Source organism: Ochotona curzoniae, unplaced genomic scaffold (assembly GCF_017591425.1).
Source record: "Ochotona curzoniae isolate NIBS_2020 unplaced genomic scaffold, NIBS_Ocur_1.0 contig_2321, whole genome shotgun sequence".
NCBI lineage: Eukaryota > Metazoa > Chordata > Mammalia > Lagomorpha > Ochotonidae > Ochotona > Ochotona curzoniae.
In genome coordinates, this window is record NW_024465421.1 from 12254373 (window position 1) to 12276695 (window position 22323).

At 50.4% G+C, this 22323-nt stretch overlaps 2 protein-coding genes across 3 annotated transcripts in view; both read left to right on the plus strand.

Moving 5' to 3' along the window:
* Positions 1-10839, plus strand: part of GGA2 (golgi associated, gamma adaptin ear containing, ARF binding protein 2) — a 29146-nt gene extending 18307 nt beyond the window's left edge. Inside the window, exons 10-17 of the mRNA XM_040973205.1 lie at positions 1711-1836; positions 2513-2635; positions 2893-2921; positions 3264-3382; positions 4535-4692; positions 6391-6560; positions 7522-7632; positions 8186-10839. Of these exons, the coding sequence (XP_040829139.1) occupies positions 1711-1836; positions 2513-2635; positions 2893-2921; positions 3264-3382; positions 4535-4692; positions 6391-6560; positions 7522-7632; positions 8186-8296 (947 nt within the window). The 3' untranslated portion in view covers positions 8297-10839. The remainder of the gene's footprint in view (positions 1-1710; positions 1837-2512; positions 2636-2892; positions 2922-3263; positions 3383-4534; positions 4693-6390; positions 6561-7521; positions 7633-8185) is intronic.
* Positions 10840-12627: 1788 nt separating this feature from the next.
* Positions 12628-22323, plus strand: part of COG7 (component of oligomeric golgi complex 7) — a 48019-nt gene continuing 38323 nt past the window's right edge. Inside the window, exons 1-4 of one of the 2 annotated variants that reach the window (XM_040973203.1) lie at positions 12628-12979; positions 17388-17536; positions 18533-18649; positions 20184-20352. In XM_040973203.1, coding sequence (XP_040829137.1) covers positions 12808-12979; positions 17388-17536; positions 18533-18649; positions 20184-20352 — 607 coding nt within the window. In that variant the 5' untranslated portion in view covers positions 12628-12807. The remainder of the gene's footprint in view (positions 12980-17387; positions 17537-18532; positions 18650-20183; positions 20353-22323) is intronic. The other variant, XM_040973204.1, reaches the window with a different exon arrangement.

Consider the following 22323-nt stretch of genomic DNA (forward strand, 5'->3'; position numbering starts at 1 on the left):
TTCCCTGATTTACTGTTCTGACAACTGCGGTGGCCAGGCTGGGTCAGGTCAAAGCCAGGAGCATCCTCTGGATGAAGGGGTCCAAGCATCTGGGCCGTCCTCCAGTGCTTTTGCAGGAGCATTAGCAGGGAGTTATATTGGAGCTGGAACAGCCAGGACTCGAACGAGTGCTCATATGGGATGCCAGCACGGCAGGTGGAGGTTTAACTTGCTACAACACAGTGCCAACCAGATCTTTATTTTCTCGCGTTCATGCATACGTATCGTTGGTCTGAGTTGTCATGTTTCCTTGGTTTCAGTTTTGCTGACTGCATCCACCGTGGTAGTGATTAATGCCTCTTGCTCCCACTTTTGGTGATTGCCAATTAGATCAGGGGCTTGATCAGGTGCAGGAGCAAGAAGAATTCAGGAGGCCCCTGGCATCTGGTTGTCTGTGGATGGAATTACAATCAAAACCCCTCAGTTCCTTAGGGGCTGCGGTGAGGTCAAGGACAGCCAAGTGGAACTCGGTAAACACCTCGTGCATGCCACAGAAACACTTGGCCCCGTGAGAACCAAACGACAGAAGGTGCTCACTCTTGAGGTCCTCTCCCAGCACGGTGCCCGAGGGAGTCGCACACACCCAGCCCCGGCCCTGCCACCCTCCACTTTCCTCTAGGAGAGGTTCATTTGCAAGTAACCCAGACCCTAGGACACTCACATGCGTTTTCAAAATTTAGTACTTTTTTTTTTTTTTTTACATTTCAGTTTGAATGTCAAATTTTCATTGAAAATATTGATCTACGTTTAAAACTTTAGGAGACTCAGAAATTAAAAGCAGATTTGCATGCCAACTGATTCCTAAATACTCCTAAATAAATTTTCAGTGACTAAATCAAGTACTAAGAAGTTACTTTTTCCAAATTTGATTTTTTAGGCAAATAGAGACAGACAGCCCCAGCCACATGTTTGTTCCCTATAAATTGCTTCAACGGCTGAGAATGAGTCTGGCTGAAGCTAGGAGGTCAGAATTCTACCCACAGCACCCATGAGGCTGCCCAGGGACCTGATTTCCTGAGCATCACTGCTGGCTTTGGGGGCCAGCATTAGTAGGGAGCTGGAGCTGGATGTCCACCTGGGTGATCCTTAACTGACACGGCTAAATGCCTGAGTTAGGAGTCTTTCGATTGTTTGCGCCCAGGTTGACGAAACAGCTCTAAATTTCAATTTTAGATTAATCCCCGGCAATTAGAATTCCTGTATCCCAGAGTGCTTGGGTTCAGTTCTGGATTCTGATCCACAGTTTCAGCTTCTCACCGTTGTAGACACTGGCAGCAGCATGTGGTAACTCAGGTGGCTGAGTCCCGGCCATGTGGGAAACCTGGACTGAGTTCCTGGCTCCTGGCTCCGGCCCAGGCCTTTGGAGTGGTTTACATATTTTAAAGTCTCATTGAAAGAACCACATCTCAAGCATGTCATGTTGAATAATATTAAATGTACCTGTGGAAAAAATGTTTCCTCCTCCCTTGGGAACTAAGGATGTCAGTGTTTGTGAGATGCGGTCTGGAAGAGGCAAACGCACCTGGGAAGACAGTGAATGATAGGCCACCTGGGTGGAATTCCTGGCTCCTGGCTTTGGCCTGGCCTAGCCATTGTGACCATGATGGAAAATATTTTCTCTCTCACTCATTCTACCTCTTAAATAAGTGGGATTCTGATTGATTTCCTCAGCGGAGATCCTGCAGGCAAATGATCTGCTCACACAGGGAGTCCTCCTCTACAAGCAGGTGATGGAAGGCCGTGTCACCTTTGGGAACACAGTGTCCAGCTCACTGGGGGACATACCTGTCTCCAGAGGTAGGTGCTCCGAGCCGCATCCTGCTTCTACCTTGGGGCAGCCTGCAAGTCGCACAGGAGGAAAGGCCCCCCCAGAAGTGGAGAGGGTGCAGAAATGAGCTTGCCTTCCATCCTCCCCTGTGAGGACAGCTGTGCAGGTGTCCTTGTACACTGCCTCCAGGCTGGACCCCAGCTCCAACCACACACAGAAGCTATGACTGTGTTGTGTCTGGCCCTGGTTCTCCCAGGTACATCCTGTGGTGCCAGACAAGAGCAGCAGTCTTTAGCATTGGCTCATGGCGGCCTGGCAAGCCCTGTCACTTGGTCCGTTGAGCCCTTGGGTCCATGGCCTGGATCTCTTCAAACAAGTCTCATGGGGGTAGGAGGAGGGGAAAGACAGCTGGGCCTGCCATGTTGTGGCTGTTAGCCTGGGAGGCAGCCATGCTCAGAAACCTCGGAGCTGGCAGAGATGCCCATACTGCTCCTTCCAGGGGTGATGGGTTTTGGCAGGGGGTGAGGAGGGGAGGTTCTCTGAGCACTAATTGGGCAGGAAGTTCTGTGGCTGCTTCAGTATCCAGATGCCTGTTGAGTCTGGGACAGGGCACACGGCAAAGGAGGATGCCTGAGGGAAGTTAACGGGGTATCTGGGGAGACTTGGCTCTCACCTGATGGCCTGCCCTAACCCTGCCTCTTGTAGTCTTCCAGAACCCAACTGGCTGCATGAAGAACTGCCCCCTGATTGACCTGGAGGTGGACAGTGTGACTGAGCAGGCTGAAACTGTGGGGCCATCTTTGCTTCATCAGGACCTGGAGGCCTTAGGTGCGGGGAGTGCTGGCGGGGGCAGGCACGATGTGGGCTGGGTCAGGAGAGGGCAGGGAGCAATGCGTGCTCAGTGTGCCTGGCTGCTCAGGTGTGCACATTCATTCCAGAGCTGAGAGAGGTCTTGGCACGGGACCTTTGGTAGGCCTCTGGCTGGTCTAGTCTTTCTAAATGTCTTAGAAACAATGGGCATGGCCTTGATCTCCATGTTGAAGCAGGTCAAGTTACAGCTGTGCATCCCTGTTGCTTTCTTACAGGGATTGGTGACCCCCCTGTTGGAAGCAAGGTAAGAAGAGGGAGGAGTGGGGAGCAGAGGGAAGGGTCCTTCAGACCTGCTTTCCTGGGCAGCACCATCTAGGGGTGGAGGGTCACTGTACTGGGTCTGTGCTTGCTGGGGGGTAGGGGAGAGTGTGGGGGTGGGAGAGGGTGCAGAGCTTTCCTCACCATCCTGTGTGACTTGAACACCCCAAGGGGTTCACATCTTACTTGTTTCGGGCCCCCACTCGCACAGGGCCTTGGAGCCCTGTACTCTTGCCCTCTTCCCCCCTGCTCCAGGACACGTGTTGAGCCTTAGCCTAGTTGGTTGTCACCCATCCCCTGGCCTACTCAGCCATTCCTGGTTTGACAGGTCCCTGGCCAGCACACCGCTAAAGAAAAGCAGAATCCCACTGGTGGTGGTGCTCAGAACCCTTCTACGGACAGGAACCTGCTGGATCTGCTCTCGGCCCAGCCGTCTCCAGGCCCGCTGTGAGTGGAAGAAGCTGCCCACTGCTGCTGCTCCTCAAGCGAGGGCCAGGGAATGGCTCTCTTAAGTCGGCCCACTGTTGAGTTGGCTGCCTCTTCTCCTCCTCCCCTTTTATCCTGGGTTACTGGAACACATCAGCTTTGGCCTGGGGAATGGCTGTGTTTAAGGATGGGCAGTAGTCGGTGAGGATGTTGTCACGTGACGTTAGGCAGATTCATTCACAAAGCTTCAGTATCACTGCCTAAACACAGTGTGGGCACTCCTCTTTCCCATTTGGTGTTGTGGTCTCACACAGGGCTCATAATTTGCAGCGTGTTGCAGGCTAACTTATTTTGCAAAATGTTATGTCTCAGAGTTCCCTTGTGGGTTTCTAGACATGTGCCTTGCTGTTTTAATAAGCACATTATGAGTCGTTGTGGGGACATGTTTGAGCATAATCTGCTTGGCGATGTCCACAGTTGCCAGGGCGAGGTACCCAACAGTGTCTTTACAGTGCGTACCCAAAGGTCCCTGTGCACTCATAATGACCATTAGGGGTATTCTTGGCTTCCGGAGGAGCCCCAGTAGTTCACTGTGCACCCAGAAGCCTGAGGGTGCCACTGTCCCTAACCATGACCCCAGAGCTGTGCCAGGAGCTCATACCTATCAGCTGCCTGTTGGTGGTTTTGTGACCATGCCAGTCATCATTCTGACTTGGATGGGTTACTCCCCAGAGTTCCGTAGAAGGTTTTCAGTTTGTGTTCCCAGTGGGCATAGTCATGCAGTTTAGCATGCCATTAATCTGTGTGTCCCCATTGGGGACGGCATTTGAGAAACGACCTGAGCCAGCCACTAGTCCTCGGGGATTTCCAGACAGCTACTGCTGAGTCACCCTCCCCCCAGTAGCTCTAGGCTGTTGCTTCTTTGTATGTGCATTCTCATTTGCAGTCCCCTGAGGTAGACTGTTGTGTTGTCACTTAATAGATGAGGAAACTGGGGCTAGATGAGATTCCTTGTCTGAAGTCCTACGTGTGTGTTTCCTTCCCAATCTTGTCCTGAAAGCCTAATTAGATTCCTGCATTTCTCTAAAGTTCTTGCTAGTCTTCATGTGTGTGTGTGTGTGTGTGTGTAAATATATATATATATATATATATGTAATTTTTTAATCTTTCCAGGAATTATGTTCCACAAAAAACTATTCCCAAAGAAGTTCCACCCGGCACTAAGTCTTCGCCAGGTTGGTCCTGGGAGGCCGGCCCATTGGCTTCTTCCCCAGCCTCGCAGAATACACCTCTGGCTCAGGTGTTTGTCCCGCTGGAGTCAGTCAAGCCCAGTAAGTGATGTTTGCTGTCGCCTTATCTGTTAGACTGCCATTCCTTCCCCTCCATGTGGGTGGAGTGGCCTTTCAATTTGGAAACATGAGTGGTGGAACTTTTCCTTGGAGGTGAGGGTAAGAATTGGCTTCATGGGTGTTTTTGGTTGGGCTGTTTATTTGATAAGATTCATTTACTTACTTGAAAAGCAAAGTTAGAGAGGGGCCCAGCCTGGTAGCATAGTTGCTAAAGTCCTCGCCGTACATATACCAGGATCCTATATGGGAACTGGTTTGTATCCTGGCTGCTACACTTCCTTTCCAGCTCTCTGCTTCCATCTGTAGGTTCACTTCCCAAATGACTGGGAAAGCAGCAGAGGACAGCCCAAAGCCTTGGGACCCTGCCCCTCTGTGGGGGACCCAGAAGAGGCTCCTGGCTTTGGATTGGCACAGCTCCAGCCATTGCAGTCACTTGGGTAGTGAATCAGTGGACGAAAGATCTTTCTGTCTCTGCTTCTCTTTGTATCTGACTTCCCAATAAAAAAAATAATAAATCTTTAAAAAAGGAAAAAAAATACTAAAACATAAAAAGCATTTGGTACCTGTTTGATTCCAGGAGGGGACTTAACTCTATGCCACAATGCCAGCCCCCGAAGATATATTCTTATGTTGTATTCTTACATTTGCATCTGTCCTTGCTCCATTTATTTATTTATTTTTAATTTATTTTTAATATTGTTCACATGTCACATGCATGTCCACGTATGCCTCTGATTAGAGCAGGGAGAGTCAGGTATGGAGGAAGGTGGGTGGGACACACATTTCAGTCTTTTTCCTCCTGTGCACAGAGGAGGAAGGGGAGGGGGACGTGGTGACGCCCAAGAGACCCTCATGTGAAGAGTGTTCTGAGGGTGTTACTTGAGTGGTTTTGATAGCCCTGAAAATGTTGTCAGTTTCAATGCTCTAAGGTTGAGAAAATCTTTCCAAGGTCTGTTGGTTGACAAAGTGCACCTTGGTGCATCCACAGGCCTGGGAACAGGCTGCAAAGCTTGGCCAGGAAAATTGTCCAACCTATTCTGCGTTCCATCTTCTGGTGAGGCAGTCAGTATCCCTTGCTGGCCTAGATGAGCTTGCCATCATGTCCCCCGTATGTATCTGGACGTGCTGTCCATTGTACAGGCATCGGCAACTGAGGAGGCCCGGTCCCAATGCATACGCTCCAAGGTTGGACGACACCTTTTGTAATTTTCCCTGTGGCCAGCGTCCCTTGCCCTTCAGCTTTCTGTTAATGCTGATAACCCTACCCCTCTCGCTCCTCTTCTCATTTTGTGGTGTCACATATCCTGCCCACCCCTCCAGCTAATGTTAGAGTGGCTTAGCAACGTAATTTCTGGGTACATTTTTAATTTTACTCTTTCTGATTTCTTGTGTTTCCTTTGTTAACATTATTTTAACCATAATCACATCTCCCTCCAGAAAAGTCTTATTTTTAAAACTTGTAGAATGCTGCTTAGATGGTGGGGAGAAGAGAATCTGGAGTGTCATGGGAGGCTCCCAGAAGAACCGGGGTTGTTGCACCACGGAAGGGTTCAGGCCCAACACTGTTCTAAATGGAGCAGCAGCAGCATTCGCTTATAACACGCCCGTTCTCTTTTAGCCCTGACTGTCAGGGTGCTTGGCAGCAGTGTTAACCCATTTGGTTGGATCCCTGTCCGACAGGTAACCTGCCTCCTATTATCGTGTATGACCGGAATGGATTCAGAATTCTGCTCCACTTCTCACAGACGGGGGTCCCGGGCCACCCAGAGGTGCAGGTGTTGCTGTTGACCATGATGAGCACTGCCACCCAGCCTGTCTGGGACATCATGTTTCAGGTGGCTGTGCCAAAGGTGAGTGTACCTGCTCTCGCCTGCTCCTTCTGACTTTGCACTTGGTCATTATTGGGTACTGGGTCACTGGCCGGGGCCTTATCTTTGAGGTATAAGGGATGGAATCTTCGCTTATATTAACTTCATATGAAATGGGGAATTTACTGGCTCACTGGCTAGCATTATTGATTATGTGACGTCAGGTGCCAGTCGTTCCAGGTAGGTTATTGATGATTCCTTATCATCTGTCTCTTTCCATCTCTTCAATCAACTCTCCTCCTTGGGTCTATTCTCCTTCCTCAAAGCGGCTCCATGGTTATGTGGTCTTTCACTTTTTTATCTCAGAAAGAAATTCATTGGCATAGGATGTGTATATGTTATCCACAAATGGGCTTTAGTTGGCCTTTTTGATGTTTCTTGCATTTGTTGGACCAGTCACTTGTGTCTAAGACTAGAGGCACCTGGCCAGTCAGGATAACCTATCCACCCATTTTTAAGGGCAGCAGAGCCATAGCAGTCACAGAGGGAGGGGCTTTTCCAAAGGGAAAAGACAAAAGATATGCGTCTGTAATCCTCATGGTAATCTTAAGGTTTAGTATTTTTATAAACTCTAAAACACCCTATTTTATGAATTATCAACACAAGGCTTAGAAGTTGAACATTTTGTCCCAGGTTACAAAGCCAGTAAGAAGCAGTTAAAATCCAATCTGATATGCCCAGCTCCTTATGCTGCTTCTCAAATGCCAACTGTTGAACCCCATTTTTAGATTCATTCGCTGCATGGATGGAAAGCTTTTTGGGTACTTCCCTCAGTCACTGGAAGACATCTGGCTGGACTCCTGCTGGTGCCTTGGAGTACCACATTTCCCGAGAGCTCATGCCCTGTTGGGGGGTGGTGTGGGGATGAAGCCCATTTGTTCTCGCTCAGTGAATCTGTCGTCTGTTGGGAATGAGGTTTATGTTGGGTTTTCCCTCCCAATAGTCGATGAGAGTGAAGCTGCAGCCGGCATCCAGCTCCAAGCTGCCTGCGTTCAGTCCCTTGACACCTCCAGCTGTGATTTCTCAGATGCTGCTGCTCGACAATCCACACAAAGTATGTTCTGGCGTCTCTGGTGGCAGGGAAGTGTGTGTGGGAGGGTCACTTCCTGGCTGGAGAGGCTTTCTGAGGCCTCCATCCAGAGCGTGGTTGGTTCCAGTGGAGGGTGGTGGTAGAGCAGCCCTTGCCGGCATTTCTTGTCCTTGCAGCTTATTGGAAGCAGGTCTGTGATGGGTTTCCTTAGTGAGGTACTGAGGGAGGGCCACATGGATTCTCCCTGGCCAGGACTTCAGAGCCGCTCATCCCTCCATCTCGGCTAGACTCAGGGCTGTCTCACGGGGCGAGGCCTCTCTTTGTTAGCCAGTCTCTTGGAACGGCAGTTCATCTCAGGTCTTCAGAAGGGCAGAAGGGGCTCCTGGGGGTGCTGATCCACGATGTGTCCTGTTGGTTGGTTGAAGGCCTTGACTGGGTCAGGTATACCCAGTCACACACACGCACGCACACACTCACAGTGCTCCTTGGTGACTGCTGGGTGGGTGGAGGCCTTTTTCCTGGGCTCTGTGCTGCTGCCCACTAACATACTGCTCTTTGTTGTTGTTTCACATTCCAGGAACCCATCCGATTACGGTATAAGTTGACATTCAACCAAGGTGGACAGCCTTTCAGCGAAGTAGGAGAAGTAAAAGACTTCCCTGACCTGGCTGTCTTGGGTACAGCCTAAGTGCTCACAGGATGGACCCCTCAAGTCAAGCTTAGGCCAAGGTTACCTTTGCTCCTGAGTCTAGACAGGACTCGTCACAGTGATTTAGTGCAGAGTGCCAAGAGTTCTTTCCTGATGTCAGGCTCTGAATGCCAACTTCTGACTTAGTTCTACAGATACTGTGTGTGTGTGTATGTGTGTGTGTGTTGTGGGGGCCTGGGGGAGGGCAGAGCAGGGCTTGGGATGTGGGCAGTGTGGGAAATGCCGAAGCGTTTCTGACCATCATCTCTGCTGTAGTCATATCTGTGCATGTTCCTGGACACCGCTGTCCCTGCCTCAGCTGGGAGGCTTTATGAGCCAAAGTTTCTCTCCGTGTTATCGTCACCTTTTCATTCATCCACTGTGTGCCTTGTCAGCCTCCGAAAGTCTTGTTGCTCCCAGGCTGCTGTTCTCAGGGACCTTCCAAGGGACCTGGTTGGTCTCGGGGCAGAGAACAACCCCCCTCCCTGGGGCACTCTTTGCCAAGACAGACTTCGTCTCCACTTCCATCCACAGTTGCTGCTGCTTGTGTGTATTCGAAAAGATCTCCATGGCAGGCTTGCTGCACTGTGTCCGGGCGAGGGGCTGCCTGTGAGCCCAGAGGACCACGCCGGGTGGGCCAATCATGTCCTTTACCACTGTGCCTTAGAATCGCCTCTTGAGGGACACCCCTGGGGCGGAGGGGAGAGCAGCTCCTGGACCTGCCTCAGGTTTCCGTGGGATGGGCAGCCTTTCTGGGCCCTGCCGCAGGACCCTCCTCCCTGCTCCTACTTTTTGTCCGTAAGCATTTCTTCTGAGCTCTTTGTGCCGTCGTGTCAGTCAGTCATTATCAATCACAGCCAACAAGCTAGCCCGGGCTGTGGCCTTCCCAACCCAAGTTGGGGAACCATGATGCAGAGAGGTAAGGGAACCTAGCAAGGATCTAGGTGGCCACTGTATACACAGGAAGTCGCTGAATAAACATCGTGTAGCCAATCTGCTTTGTGGAGTGTTGAGTCACTAGGCTCCTCCATGCCACTTGGCACTTAGAGGGTGACAGATGTCTTCCACTGAAAGGGGAGGGCAACTGCATGAAGGATAAAGAGTCCCTTACCCACCTCAGTGACAAGAAGCCCTGACCATTGGAGGATGGGGGATGTCTTAGGTTTCATAGTCTGCAGGGGACACTGAGGCCTGTGATCACTTAGCACTCAGTGAACACCTACTGCTTGCTGAGAACTGGGATGTGCATGGTTCAGCAAGCCATGCTCAGCCTCATCAGTGGGAGACAGAACCCGAAGCTGGCTGAGACGACTGCATGTGGGGCTCTGACGTTGGAGTAACTGCCCTACCAGGGCATGGTTCTGCCTGTTGGGAGCTTTCCTTCACAAGATCTGGTACTTCTGTCTGTGGTCTAATGGCCTTGTGTTGTAGGCAGTCTGCCAGCACTCACTGGGTGGGTATGTGACACGGCATAACAGGTTAAGGTATGCTAGTTTTCCAGCAAATGTGAAAATTTGTTAAAACAGATACATGGTGGGATTATTTCTTTGTTTAGCAGAATTCACATAAGATTTAGTCTGAAGTCCTCCGCAGCTTTTCCAGGTTTTGTAGCTGTTAGGTGCAGTCTTTAATAGGTCTCCATCATTGTGTCGGTGTCTTCCTATAAAGAATGCCGTCACAGGCGGTGAGTGAGAATTACATGCTGAAGGACAGGCAGTTCAGGGTGCACATATGCACGTGTGCTCCAATGGTGTGTTTTCCAGGAGACAGACTCGCAGAGGGCAGGGAGAAAGGTGTCTCGAAAATGGCCCTGGTTTGTGTCACCAGTGCTGTCTAACGGAACGGCCAGGAGTCCCTCCTTTATTCCACAGAGCTAGTCACGGAGCAGCCGCCTTGAGCTCCTGCATTGTCCCGTCGGCTGGGACGCCAAGGTTTACTCCTCCCCCGATCTCTGCTGGGACCCTGGGCTGCCTCTGTGTCTGTTCCCATCCTCTGTCCCTCGGATGTGGTGGGCACTCGAAGGTCTGCCAGTGAAGCCTGGTGCCCGACAGTTGGCTCAGGCTTGAGACTCCTTGCTGCCATCCCATCCATGTTTCAGACTGAGTGGGTACCTGGATTGGGAGGTGCCACGGTTGCTTCCCGTTCTGAATTCTGAGTCTAGAACATGTCCTTTGACCCTCTGCTGCTACATGCTGTGTTCTCCTGCAAGCATCTGAGACTGCGTGGATCCTTGTTTCCTGCATTGTCTACATTGCTAAGGAGCTTGGTCCTTGTGTGCTCTGTCTCCTGCAGCCCACTACAGCCTGCCTTCCCTCATGTTCTCATTGCCCTTGCCCTGGTTTGGGCTTTCATCCCCTTTTTGGATAGTGTAGAAGCCTGCCTTCCAATGCTGAGTCATTCTTGCTGCTACCAGAACTCTGGCAAATCTGAGCCTTGAACAAATGCAAATCATTTCCGCCGGCATTCAGTGCCCTCCTAGCACCTCTGCCAGGAGTAGAACACACTTCACCACAGCCACAATAAAGTCCTTCCAACTTTGGTAATGCTGTGGTTTCATTCATAACCTTCTCACTACATAGAGTTACATTCATGGAAGGATGAGGAATTAACACTGGGCTTAAAATGCTGCCTTTTCTCTTAGTCACCATTTGAAGATAAATGGAGATGATAAACATTGAAAACAGGATGAATGGAGACCAAAGAAGGTGGCCATTGCTGTGAAAGACAGCTAGTGTAGGCTGATGGGGAGGGGGCTCCGGCATCGTGCTGGATACGAGTGGTGCCTGGCTGCTCGACTTCAGCCGCACGGTCCAGCCAGTGTGCCTCCCTAGCCCCGTTGTAGTTGTGATCAACTAAGAGCTGGGTTTGTTTTTGTTGTTTAAGGAAATGGGACAGAATCCAGTGATTCTTACCATGGTTTTTATTTCTTTAAAAAGTGCAGCCTGATTGTTTTCACCAAGAAAGAGGTGGAGCCAACTGAAACTGGAAAGTGTACTCCAGTGACTTCAAGAAGTTCACCAGAGTAGGTTGTGAAAACTAGCCACAGATTGCACTTTTAACCACAAAAAACTATGTTTTCCATGAATTTATTGTTTTTAGCTTCTATTCTTACTGGAAAACAAAGATTTATAGAGAGGAGAAACAGATCTTCCACTGGTTCACTCCCCAAGTGGTAGAAGCTGAGCTGATCTCGGACCTCTTCTGGGTCTCCCATGCAGGTGCAGGGTTTCAAGGCTTTCGGCCATCCTCTACTGCTTTCCCAGGCCTTAAGCAGGGAGTTTAAAATGTATGGGAGATAGTAAAACGGTGTTTAGGAGACCTTTAGCTACCCCATACACAGAAAGTGAACTCGATACGTGTCATAGGTCGAAACTGTAAAAGCTAAAACTTAAAATTTTAGAAGAAAACCTGGAAGCAATTCTTCAAGATTCTGTCAGGCAAAGATTTCTCTGATACACCACCAAAAGCATAAAAATGGGATGATGAACTTCACAAAAATAAAAGTTTTCTACCTCAAAAGACATCATCAAGAAAATAGAGGCTTGAGTTTGGGAGAAAGTACTTAGAAACTATATATACACACACACACAGTCTTTTCCTTCTGCTGGTTCACTCCCCACATAGCCACAACAGCCAGAGCTAGGCCCATGTAAAGCCAGGAGCTGCTTCTATCAGCACTCCCACATGGACCATCTTCCACTGCTTTTCCATCCCACAAGCAGAGAGCTGGATTGGAAAGGGAACAGCTGGGGTTCAAACCAGCACCCATATCGGATGCTGGTGCTGCAGGTGGAGGTTTGCTCTGACACGCCACTGGTCCAGGCCACAAATAAAGAAAACCATGAGTCCGAGTACGCCTGGGGAGGGAATGGAAAGAGGGCAAAAACGATTTCCAATTACAAATGAAGAACGGGACGGTAGTGTGGCCAGAATACGGAAAGGCCACATCAGGAAGGCAGTAAAACGCGGTCTTCCATGGCCAGCATGCCTGTGTTCAACCCCTGAGAGTGCCACCTGCTAGCTACCTGCCTGAAACAGTTCGCCAACTGCCTCAGGTCTTACACAGCAGCCTTCAGGAGGACAGATCTCAGTGCGCTCATCTACACAGATTTTTATAGGAAGCATAAAGTTTAGTGCTCAGCAAATGTGAACACACGTGGGCTGGCCATACCTGCCCGGAGTTCGCAGTCTTGGACGTTTATACAGTGCTGGGCTGTATAAATTTATACAGGTGGACTACATCCCGGGAGCCGAGCAGTCGCCGTGGTAACGGCCAGCCACTTCCGGGAGAGGTACGGCGTGCGACGAGGCTCAATCCCCGCTGCCTGAGCGGCGTTCTGACTGACGGACGGACGCTTCGCCCAGGGGCTGGTCACCTATCCGGGCTGTGAGTTCCGGCTCGCCCGGTGTCCTCGCACGATCGCCTGCTGCTTTATCTTCTTTGACTTCCAGAGCCAGCCCTCCAGGCCTGAGCCCCCGTGAGGGGGTGGGGCTGAGGCCCGGGCGCTGCCATGGACTTCTCCAAGTTCCTGGCCGAGGACTTCGACGTGAAGGAGTGGATCAATGCGGCCTTCAAGGCGGGCCCCAAGGAGACGGCGGCGGCCGGGAAAGCGGACAGCCACGCGGCCACTCTGGTCATGAAGCTGCAGCTGTTCATCCAAGAGGTGAACCACGCCGTGGAGGGTGAGCCGCGCGGGGGGCTGGCCGGTGGCGCGGGCCGGGGTGGGCGTTTGGTGAGAATGCCTGAGGTGTCCCCATGCAAGTCCCAGCTGGGTGTCCGGCTGTCTTCGACACCTGCTCCTTGAGGGGTGCTGACTTTCTGCCTCTGGCAGTGCCAGAAAGTTTCCTTTTAAAACTCGAGGGCGTGACTCTTGAGAGCGACCAGAGCCGGCAGAGCCTTGTGTTCGACAACAACACACTGGAAATGTTGGGGCGAGAAGCTAAGGATACTTTGTTTAATGGATCTTACTGTCTGCTGAGGAAGATGCGCTGGCCTGAATGGAGTCGTTAAACACTTGGATTTGATGTTGTTTTGAAGATTTATTTATGTATTTGAAGGGCGGGATGGGGAGAGGGAGAGAATCTTTGATCTTCTAGTTCATTCTCCAAGTGCCCCCCATAAGTGACTACGTTGGACCAGGCGGATCCAGGGACCCATGCGTTTCCCATGTGGGGGCAGAGGCACGAGCCCTTGAGCTCTCCTGGCTGGTTTCCCAGATGCATTAGCAGGGAGCTTGGTTGGAAGTGGAGCAGCCAGTGCCTTGCAGGCGGCAGCTTTCCACGCTGTGCTGCAACCCCAAGTCCATTTGTGGTTTTAAAACGATAATTATGAAACACAACACAAAGCAGCAACTAGTTCGTGAAACTCTGCAACTTGTATGACTTGTACGGATGAGTTGATTCAGTACAGACTGTTCCCCAGTCTCCGCAGGGCTCTGCTGCAAAGTTGGGGCACACGCTGTTTCCATGGGAAGCAAGTGAACCAAACAAGTACAACTTGACTTTATCAGTTTTATCAGCATGCCTGTTATTGAAAAAAAGGGCTCTATGTCCCTGCATGCTTTCTTCTATTTTGCATCTATTGCCATCCTCCATGAGCATCTTCTATGTATGTATCAAGACATTTATACTGGGGAGTGGGCTTTCGATGCCGGGTTATCTTCTGGGACTCTTGATCCCGTATGTGAGTCCCTGGTTACTGTGCCCTTTGCCCATGGCCAGCTCCCTGCTGGCACACGCTGTGGGAGGCACATGATGGCCCAAGTGGTTGGGTCCTTGCCACTCAGATGTGAGACCCAGCTTAAGACCCTGGTTTTTCATTTTAGCCTGGGCTAGCCTCAAATTGAAGATATGGTTAGCCCAGCAGCTGGGAGATATTTATCTATCCTTCCTTTCAAATAAATGCATAATTTTTAAAAAGGAGATGGAAAGCTTAGAAAACTGAGAAAAACGGGTGCTGAGAATGAGAAGTTGGCTTCAACTTGCTGCCTATGGGGAAGATGAATGAACAGTTAAGTTATAATAAGAGAGGCTTGGGGTCAGTGCAGTAGCTTTTCATGTTAATCTTCCATCTGCAGTGCTGGCGTAACATGAGTGCTGATTCGTGTCCCAGCTGCTCCATTTCCCATCCAGCTCCCTGTTTATGACTTGGGAAAGCAGTGGGGGATAGCTCAAGTCCTAGCGCCCCTTGCACCTACATGGGAGACGCGGAAGAGACTTCTGACTCCTGGCTTCACATCAACTCATCTTTTGGCTCATGTGGCCATTTGGGGAGTGAACCAGAGGATGGGATCTGGATCAAAAGTGGAACAGCTGGGCCTGGTGTGATGGCTCAATGGCTAAGTCCTTGCCTCACACGTACTGGGACCTCATATAAGCACTGGTCTGTGTCCTGGCTGTTCCACTTCCCATCCAACTTCGTGCTGATGGCCTGGGAAAGCAGTGGAGGATGGCTCAAGTCCTCGGGGCCCTGCACCTGTGTGGGAGACCTGAAAGAAGCACTTGGCTCATGACTTTGGTTCAGTTCCAACTGTTCTGGCTGCTTGGGGAGTGAACCAGTGGATGGAAAATATTTCTCTCTGTCTCTCCTTCTCTCTGTAGATTTGATCTGCATTCCCAAAACATTTTTTTTAAAGAAAGTGGAATAGCCGGGGCTTGAACCTGTGCCTGTATGGAATGCTGGCATTGCAGGTAGCAGCTTAATGTGCTAGACCATAACACTGGCTCCAAGAGTGATTTTTGAGATTGGCATTGTTGTTATTACTACTTTATGGCTTCAGAAACAGACTGAGAGAAGTGGCAGATTGCTCATGAATATTAGAGCCTTGATTGAACTCAAGCAAAACTGTTTCCAGAGCTCAAGCTGCTACTAGTATTATTATTATTTTAAAGATTTATTTATTTTTATTGGAAAGGCAGATATACAGAGAGGAGGAGAGGCAGAGGGGAAGATCTTCTGTCGGATGGTTCACTCCCCATGCGGCCGCAACGGCCAAAGCTGAGCCAATCCGAAGATAGGAGCCAAGAGCTTCTTCCAGGTCTCCGACATGGCTGCAGAGCCCAAGGCTTTGGGCCATCCTCAACTGCTTTCCCAGGCCACACAGGGAGCTGGATGGGAAGTGGAGCTACTGGGATTAGTACCGGCACCCACATGGGATCCCGGCGCGGACTTTAACTGCTACGCTATGGTGTCGGACCCTATTATTATTATTATTAGTGGCAGAGAAAGACAGAAGTTTATATTGGTTCTGTCTGCTGGTTCGTGTCATATCCAGGTTTCCCACATGGATTGGGTTGCAGGGACCTAACTATTACCTCCCGGGTTGTGCATTCAGAGGAACTAGAGCTGGGCATTAAGCCCAGGCCTTCCAACGTTGCACAGGGAGTCTCAGCTAGGGTCTGAACTGCTGGGCTAAACACCTGCCTCAGACCCAAGATTTTTATTTTGCTTGTTTAATTTATTTACTTGGAACTCAGAGAGAAAGAGATCCCTTCATCTGGTGATTCACTCCCCAAATATCTGTGCAGGCCAGGGCTGGGTTGGGGCCAGCGCCAGGAGGAACCCCAGTCCCTCAGCTGTTTCGTCTTCCTTTGTAACTGTCTTCGGAAAGGTGGCTTAATGGCAAACAGCCGTCCACCATCAGGGATGCCACCATTTATGAAAGCGCCGCCTGAACAAACCGGCCAGCTGCTTCTTGCTGCATTACTGTGCAGGCTGTGGCATACACGGTGAAGTGGTGCATGGTGCGATTTTAAAAATTTGTACATTTGAAAGAGTTACAGAGGGGGAGGGGCAGAGAATCTTCCATTCCCTGGTTCACTCCCTAGATGGCTGCAACAACCAGGCCGGGGCCTGTCAAAGCCAGAAGTCTCATCCTGGTCTCTCACGTGTGTGGCAGGGGCACAAGGATCTGGGTGATTTGCAGCTGCTGCGTTTCCCAGGCCATACGCAGGGAGCTGGAAGTGGAGCAGCTGGGACTCGAACTGGTGCTCCTGTGAGGGAGCAGCCTGGTGAATCTCACTGGGCAGCCCAGGTGCCAGCAGCAGTGTCCAGAGATGCGGTAGTCATGAACAACTTGGGCCGCTCCCACATCCACTGGCTACCATGGCCTCCAGCTCATTGCTGGACCACCGCCCATGTACCCTCAGACTCTCTGAAAACGTGTGCAGCATCTCCATGCGGGTGGCGCTCACTCTGTCATCAGCTTCCACTGCGCCCCGGGGGGAGTGGCTGCTTACACCAAGGCTGGCCAGAAGGGGAGGGCTAAGTCAGCCCAGCCAGCATCAGTGGCGTGTGCAAGGCTTGGTGTTGCCTGTAGCGCAAATGTGTCTCTATTCTTGTCCTTGCTCCCCTACCCTCCCAAGAGTTCAGTTAGATTCAGGATGGCCCAGGGCCCAGAACCCAGAGGGAGGTCAGGGGCCCGGCGTGTGTGCTTGGTCACTGGAATGCCTTCCTGGCAGCTGAAGTTTGTAAGCAGGAGCATTGCGTGGGCTGTGTCACCCATTGCTGTCTCTGCCAGGTGGTTGGAAGGTCCCAAGGTGACTCACCCGTAAGAGTTTTCTTAGCTCAGTTTCATCCTCAGAGCAGCTGGAAACTGTTTTCCAAGGTCACCCATCAAAGAAACTTTTTTTCTTCACAACATTGGGTAGACCTGCAAAATAATACTTTCTCACTCCTCATCCTGTAAACAAGGAAACAGTCAAATCTGTTTCTAAAAAGTGTTGGAATGAGTAGAAAAACCAGCCTCGAAAAAGCTCACAGAGCCAGAGGATCTGGGCATGGGGCTGGAAGGCGCAGGACAGAAAGGCTCGTGGGACGCAGAGCTTGGAGCCAAATCCGTGTGACGCTTGGTCTCTGCGCCGTGCCAGGCGGGCTGGGGAGCCTCCGCCCGCTGCGCCTCAGGCCTCTCACCCCTGGGAGGAAGCTGGTGATGCTGGCATGGACATCGAATGAGACAAGGACCAGAAAGCCCCTGGCAGAGCTGGCCCCTCCCCGGCCTCGGCTTCCCGGGCCTGGTTTCCTGTCGGTCACCGGTGACTCTTCTGATTGTCACCCGTCGTGTTGTTCCGGTTTTGTTTGTTTGCGCTGTAGAAACAAGCCACCAGGCCCTGCAGAACATGCCCAAGGTGCTCTGTGACATAGAAGCCCTGAAACAGGAGGCGTCTTTTCTGAAAGAACAAATGATCCTCGTCAAGGAAGACATTCAAAAATTTGAACAGGATACGTCGCAATCCATGCAGGTATTTTGGCTTCTGTCTTGAACGTTAGATTCTTACTTTCAAAAAAAAAAAAAAAGTCTTACTCTCCTAAGGGATTTAGGACAGAATATCATGCATGGGAAACCCATCTTAAACCCGAAATGTTTTTGTGAATGTTCATTTTTATGTATTTTCATCTATTTGAAAAGCAGAGAGAGAATCTTCTGTCCTCTGGTTCAAAGCCCCCGAAGTTGGCAGCAGCCAGAGCTGGGCCAGGCTGAGGTCAGGAACCTGGACCTCCGTCTGGGTCTCCTGTACGTGCAGGGGGACCAAGCACTTGCGCCATCCTCTGCGGCCTCCCAGGATGCTGTGGCAGGAAGCCAGATCAGCAGCAGAGCGGTGGGGATATGAACTGGCACTCACCTATGGGTATATATGTGCCAAGCTGTGGTCCCAGTGTGCTGCAACATGATGCTTCTTTTTTTAAAGCCTTATTTATTTTTATTAGAAATTCAGATATACCAAGGGGAAGAGAGACAGAGAGGAAGATCTTCTAACCACTGATTCACTCCCCAAGTGGCTGCAATGGCTGGAGCTAAGCCGACCTGAAACCAGGAGCCAGGAGCTTCTTCCAGGTCTCCCATGCGGATGCAGGGTCCCAAGGCTTTGGGCCATCCTTTACTGCTTACCCAGTCCACAAGCAGGGAGCTGGATGGGAAGCGGGGGCACTGGGACATGAACTGGCGCCTGTATGGGATCCCGGCACATGCAAGGCAAGGACTGTAGCCACTAGGCTACTGCGCTGGGCCTGGTGCTTGCTTCTTATTTCAGAATCTTACCAGCATTCACACTCTTCGTCCCCCGCCTCGATCTTTTAGCTTATTGACCATTCAAGACCTGATCAATAAACAGAGTCTGGTGACTGGTGTTTTGGGGGATGCAGAAGCTCCATAAGAGAGGGGCATGCCGCGATGCTTGTTTTATGTCGCTGATGGAAGGATTTGCCCCACGGTACCTCCCCCCTCGTTTCTGTCCCAGGTGTTGGTGGAAATTGACCAGGTGAAGTCCAGAATGCAGTCGGCTGCCGAGTCTCTGCAGGAAGCGGACAAGTGGAGCACGCTGAGCGCGGACATTGAGGAGACCTTCAAGACTCAGGTGGGTTTCTCATCGACGGGAAGCTGGGGAATTCAGCTAGGTGGAGCCATTGGTGAGACCAGTGGGGAGAGCCAGCAGCTGCACACAGCAGCCCTCCCGCACGGGCTGGGGCCGACGGGACCGACTCTGGCTCCAGCTCTGAGCGCTCCTGGTCCCCTTTGGTTTGTTCCTGCTGCCTGACTGGGAGTGCTTTTAGAAGCCTCACTGAAAATGCCCAGCTAGTAACATGGGGCTCAACGAGAGTGTGAGCCACGGGTAGGAGGGGGCGACACACCCCCTGGGCCTGCAGAGGAGGCAGCAAATTTACATAGAGAGAGGTGTTCCATCCACTGGTTCACTCCCCAGATGGCCATAATGGCCAGAGCCAAGGCAATCCAAAGACAGCAGCCAGTAGCTTCCTCCAGATCCCCCGCACAGGTGCAGGGTCCCAAGGCTTTGGGCCATCCTCCATTGCCTTCCCAGGCCACAAGCAGGGAGCTGGATGGGAAGTGAAACAGCCCGGATTGGAACCGGTGACCATATGGGATCCTGGCAATTGTAAGGCAAGGATTCAGCCATTGAGCTATTGCACTGGGCCTGCTTGTTCTTTTTTTTTTTTTTTTAAACGACGTTTATCTTTTTTTAAATTATAAGTCCAATATATATGTGCCTTAAAAAATTTAGAAATTATTTAAAGAAGCAAACAAAATGATTGATGCTCCTGTGTCTTAGTAAAATACTTTTTGTATCTCTTAGGTATTTTTTTCCTGGATGTCCATGTTTGTGTTTATGAATATATTTTGTATGTATGTAAAGATTATAGGTGCATGTACATTGCATGAAGCAAAGTTGGAGCTCTAGTGCCTATTTTTATGGCATTGATTTTACTTAATAGTAAGTTATAAGAATTTTGTTATGTAATTCTCTTCAAAAGCATAACTCACCATTTTGACTTGTAATTCCCATTTGTTACAGAAAATTCTACTTGCTTCTGAATTTTTGTTATTATACCACTAAAATCACACTAATTTTAGTACCTCAGTAAGCCTATCTCTCTGATTATTTTCTTAGGCCAGGGTTCTAGCAAATACCAAGAAAAAGATGTGAATATTTTCAAGACTCTTGAACCTGTTAAGCAGTATAGGGATGATTTGAAAAGCTTGTGAAAATTAAAGATAAATGATTTTGGCACAAAATAGTTTTAAGTTCATTCATAAGAGAGGACCTCACACAGTTAACAGAAAGTTCGTATTATTGAAAAACGATGTAGGGATTTCAAAATTTTTTTTTTGCATTAAAATAGATTTATTTCATTTTCCCACAAGCCTTCTGAAGTTGCCTCGCACGCCTTTATGATACGTGTTTCCTTTCTTTCTTTCCCTGCTTTAATGTGCATGTATTTGGAGACTCATCCTATTGAGCACGGTGGCTTTATGGGCCACTTCCTTATTTTGTGAACTGCTTTTTCTTGTGTTCAAGAAGTTGCGTTTTCTTGAGAACTGCAAGTGGCAGAGGTCTTTTCATAAGACCTCCTCCTGTTCTGATCTTTTCCAAGGACGTGGCTGTGATTTCTGCCAAGCTCACGGGCATGCAGAGCAGCCTCGTGATGCTGGTCGACACCCCGGATTACTCCGAGAAGTGTGTGCACCTGGAGGCGCTGAAGAACCGGCTCGAGGCCCTGGCCAGCCCCCAGATCATCGCCGCATTCACCTCACAGTCCGTAGGTGAGCCTGGGCCCTTCCTCACCTCTGGGCCCACCTCCTCTTTCTGCGTCTTCGGGCTTCAGAGCGCCTTGAAACTGATGAACACATACGGGCTGGCAGGAGCACGTGTTCTGACGCACGTTTGCAGCGTTGTGTCAGACATCTCCAAACACACAGCGAAGTCGACCCCAGGATGATGAGCACACCGTCTAGGTTGGAGCATCAGCCTTTTGCCACATTTGGTTTAGCACGTCTGCCCATCCGTGCACCTGTGTGTCCATCCCACTGGTCCACTAGGAGCTGTTTGGTTATGCTCCAGCCCCTGGTCCCAGCTTCCGGCTTACTCGGGGAGGGCGGCAGGGGTGGTGGCCCACACTGTCGGGTCCGTGCCTCCCACAGGGAGACCTGGATTGAGTGGCCAGCTCCTGAAACGGCCCTGGCTACCGTGGGGGGAGTGAACTAATAGCTGGGAGATCTCTCTTTCTCTCTCAAATAAATGAAATAAACACAAACTTAAAAAAATATCCTTAGAATGTTTACCTAAGTGTTAAACAGTGTTTAACACCATGAAATAAGATCCTAGGCAGTTTTTCTTATTTCTTGTTTTTTGTTTTCTATTTTTTTTAACTATGAACATGCTACTTTTATTGATTTAAAAAAAATATGAACACTTTTGATGCTGACAGTGAGTTTAAAAACAACCATTACTTTAGCACATGTTTATGCGTACTTACTGTTTATTGTGCATTTCTGGAGACAGTGATAGAGACAGGAAAGGCCCCAGCTGTTGCTGAGTTGATGTTTCCGTGGGTGGGAAGGCAATAAGCTACTGTCCAGGTATCTCAATCAAGCAGAGATTACGATTCATTCTAACAAGAGATGATGCTCTACGGAGTGGCAGGGACAGACTGGTGTGGGCTGGCTGATTAGAAGCCAGGTCGTCATAGGCACCGGCGAGACGGCATAGCACGTTAAGCCGCCACCCGTGACACTGGCATCCCGTGTCAAAGGACCAGGGTGGGTTCCACTCCCGATCCACCCCCTGCTGATGTGCCCACGAGGCAGCAGGTGATGGCCCAAGTACCTGGGTCCCTGCCACCCACGTGGGAGACCTGGATGGAGTCCCTGGCTGCTGGCTGCAGCCTGGCCTAGCTTTGGCTGTGGCAGCCGTTTGGGGAGCTCATCAGCAGGTGAGACGCATTCTCTGTCTGTTGCTCTGCCTTTCAAATAAATAAGTACATGTTAAAAACAAATTGCAGGCACAGTAAGTACTTAGGCCCTGGGGCACTGAAGAGCTTGATGTGTCGTTGGCACCACCTGCCTGTTTGTCTACGCGTCTTTCAGTTCATGTGAATATGAGCAGGAGTCACGTGAAAGCACTGCCTTTATAGGTCAGCTGGGCGAACAGCGACATTTCCAGAGGGTTCCACCTGCATTCCGGCCCAGCGGTCCTGCCGCTGACCCGGGGCCACAGGCTCCTCCCCATCACATGAGGAGGAAAGATGAGCTGCTGTGGATACCTGCTACTGACAGTGGCCAGTTAGGACCTGGACCGGCACGGCCCGAGTGGACACCCCGGGCTCCTTCCTGCCCTCGGCCTGTCTGTGGGCAGCGTTACCATTCATATGTAGTGATTACCGAGCAGATGTGTCGTCCTACCTGCAGCAGCAATCACAGGATTTTCACAAGCCAGGGCTTAAATGTCTGCTTGTGGAGTCATGTGTCCTGCAGGTAACTTTACCTGTTTTTCAAATTTCTGATCTCCAAACATGGGCTAGTTTGTTAGCTAGGTAGGAGCTGCTGCTGCTACTTTGAAAGAGAGAGAGAGAGATAAAGAGGGAGAGATAAAGTGTTTCTATTCACTGGTTCACTACCAAGATGCCTGCAATGGTCAGAACCGTCCCCAGAGCTGAATCCAGGAGCGGGGAACTCAGTCCAATTCTTCCATGGGGGTGCTAGGAAGCCAGTTCCTTGAGCCATCCATCCCTGGAG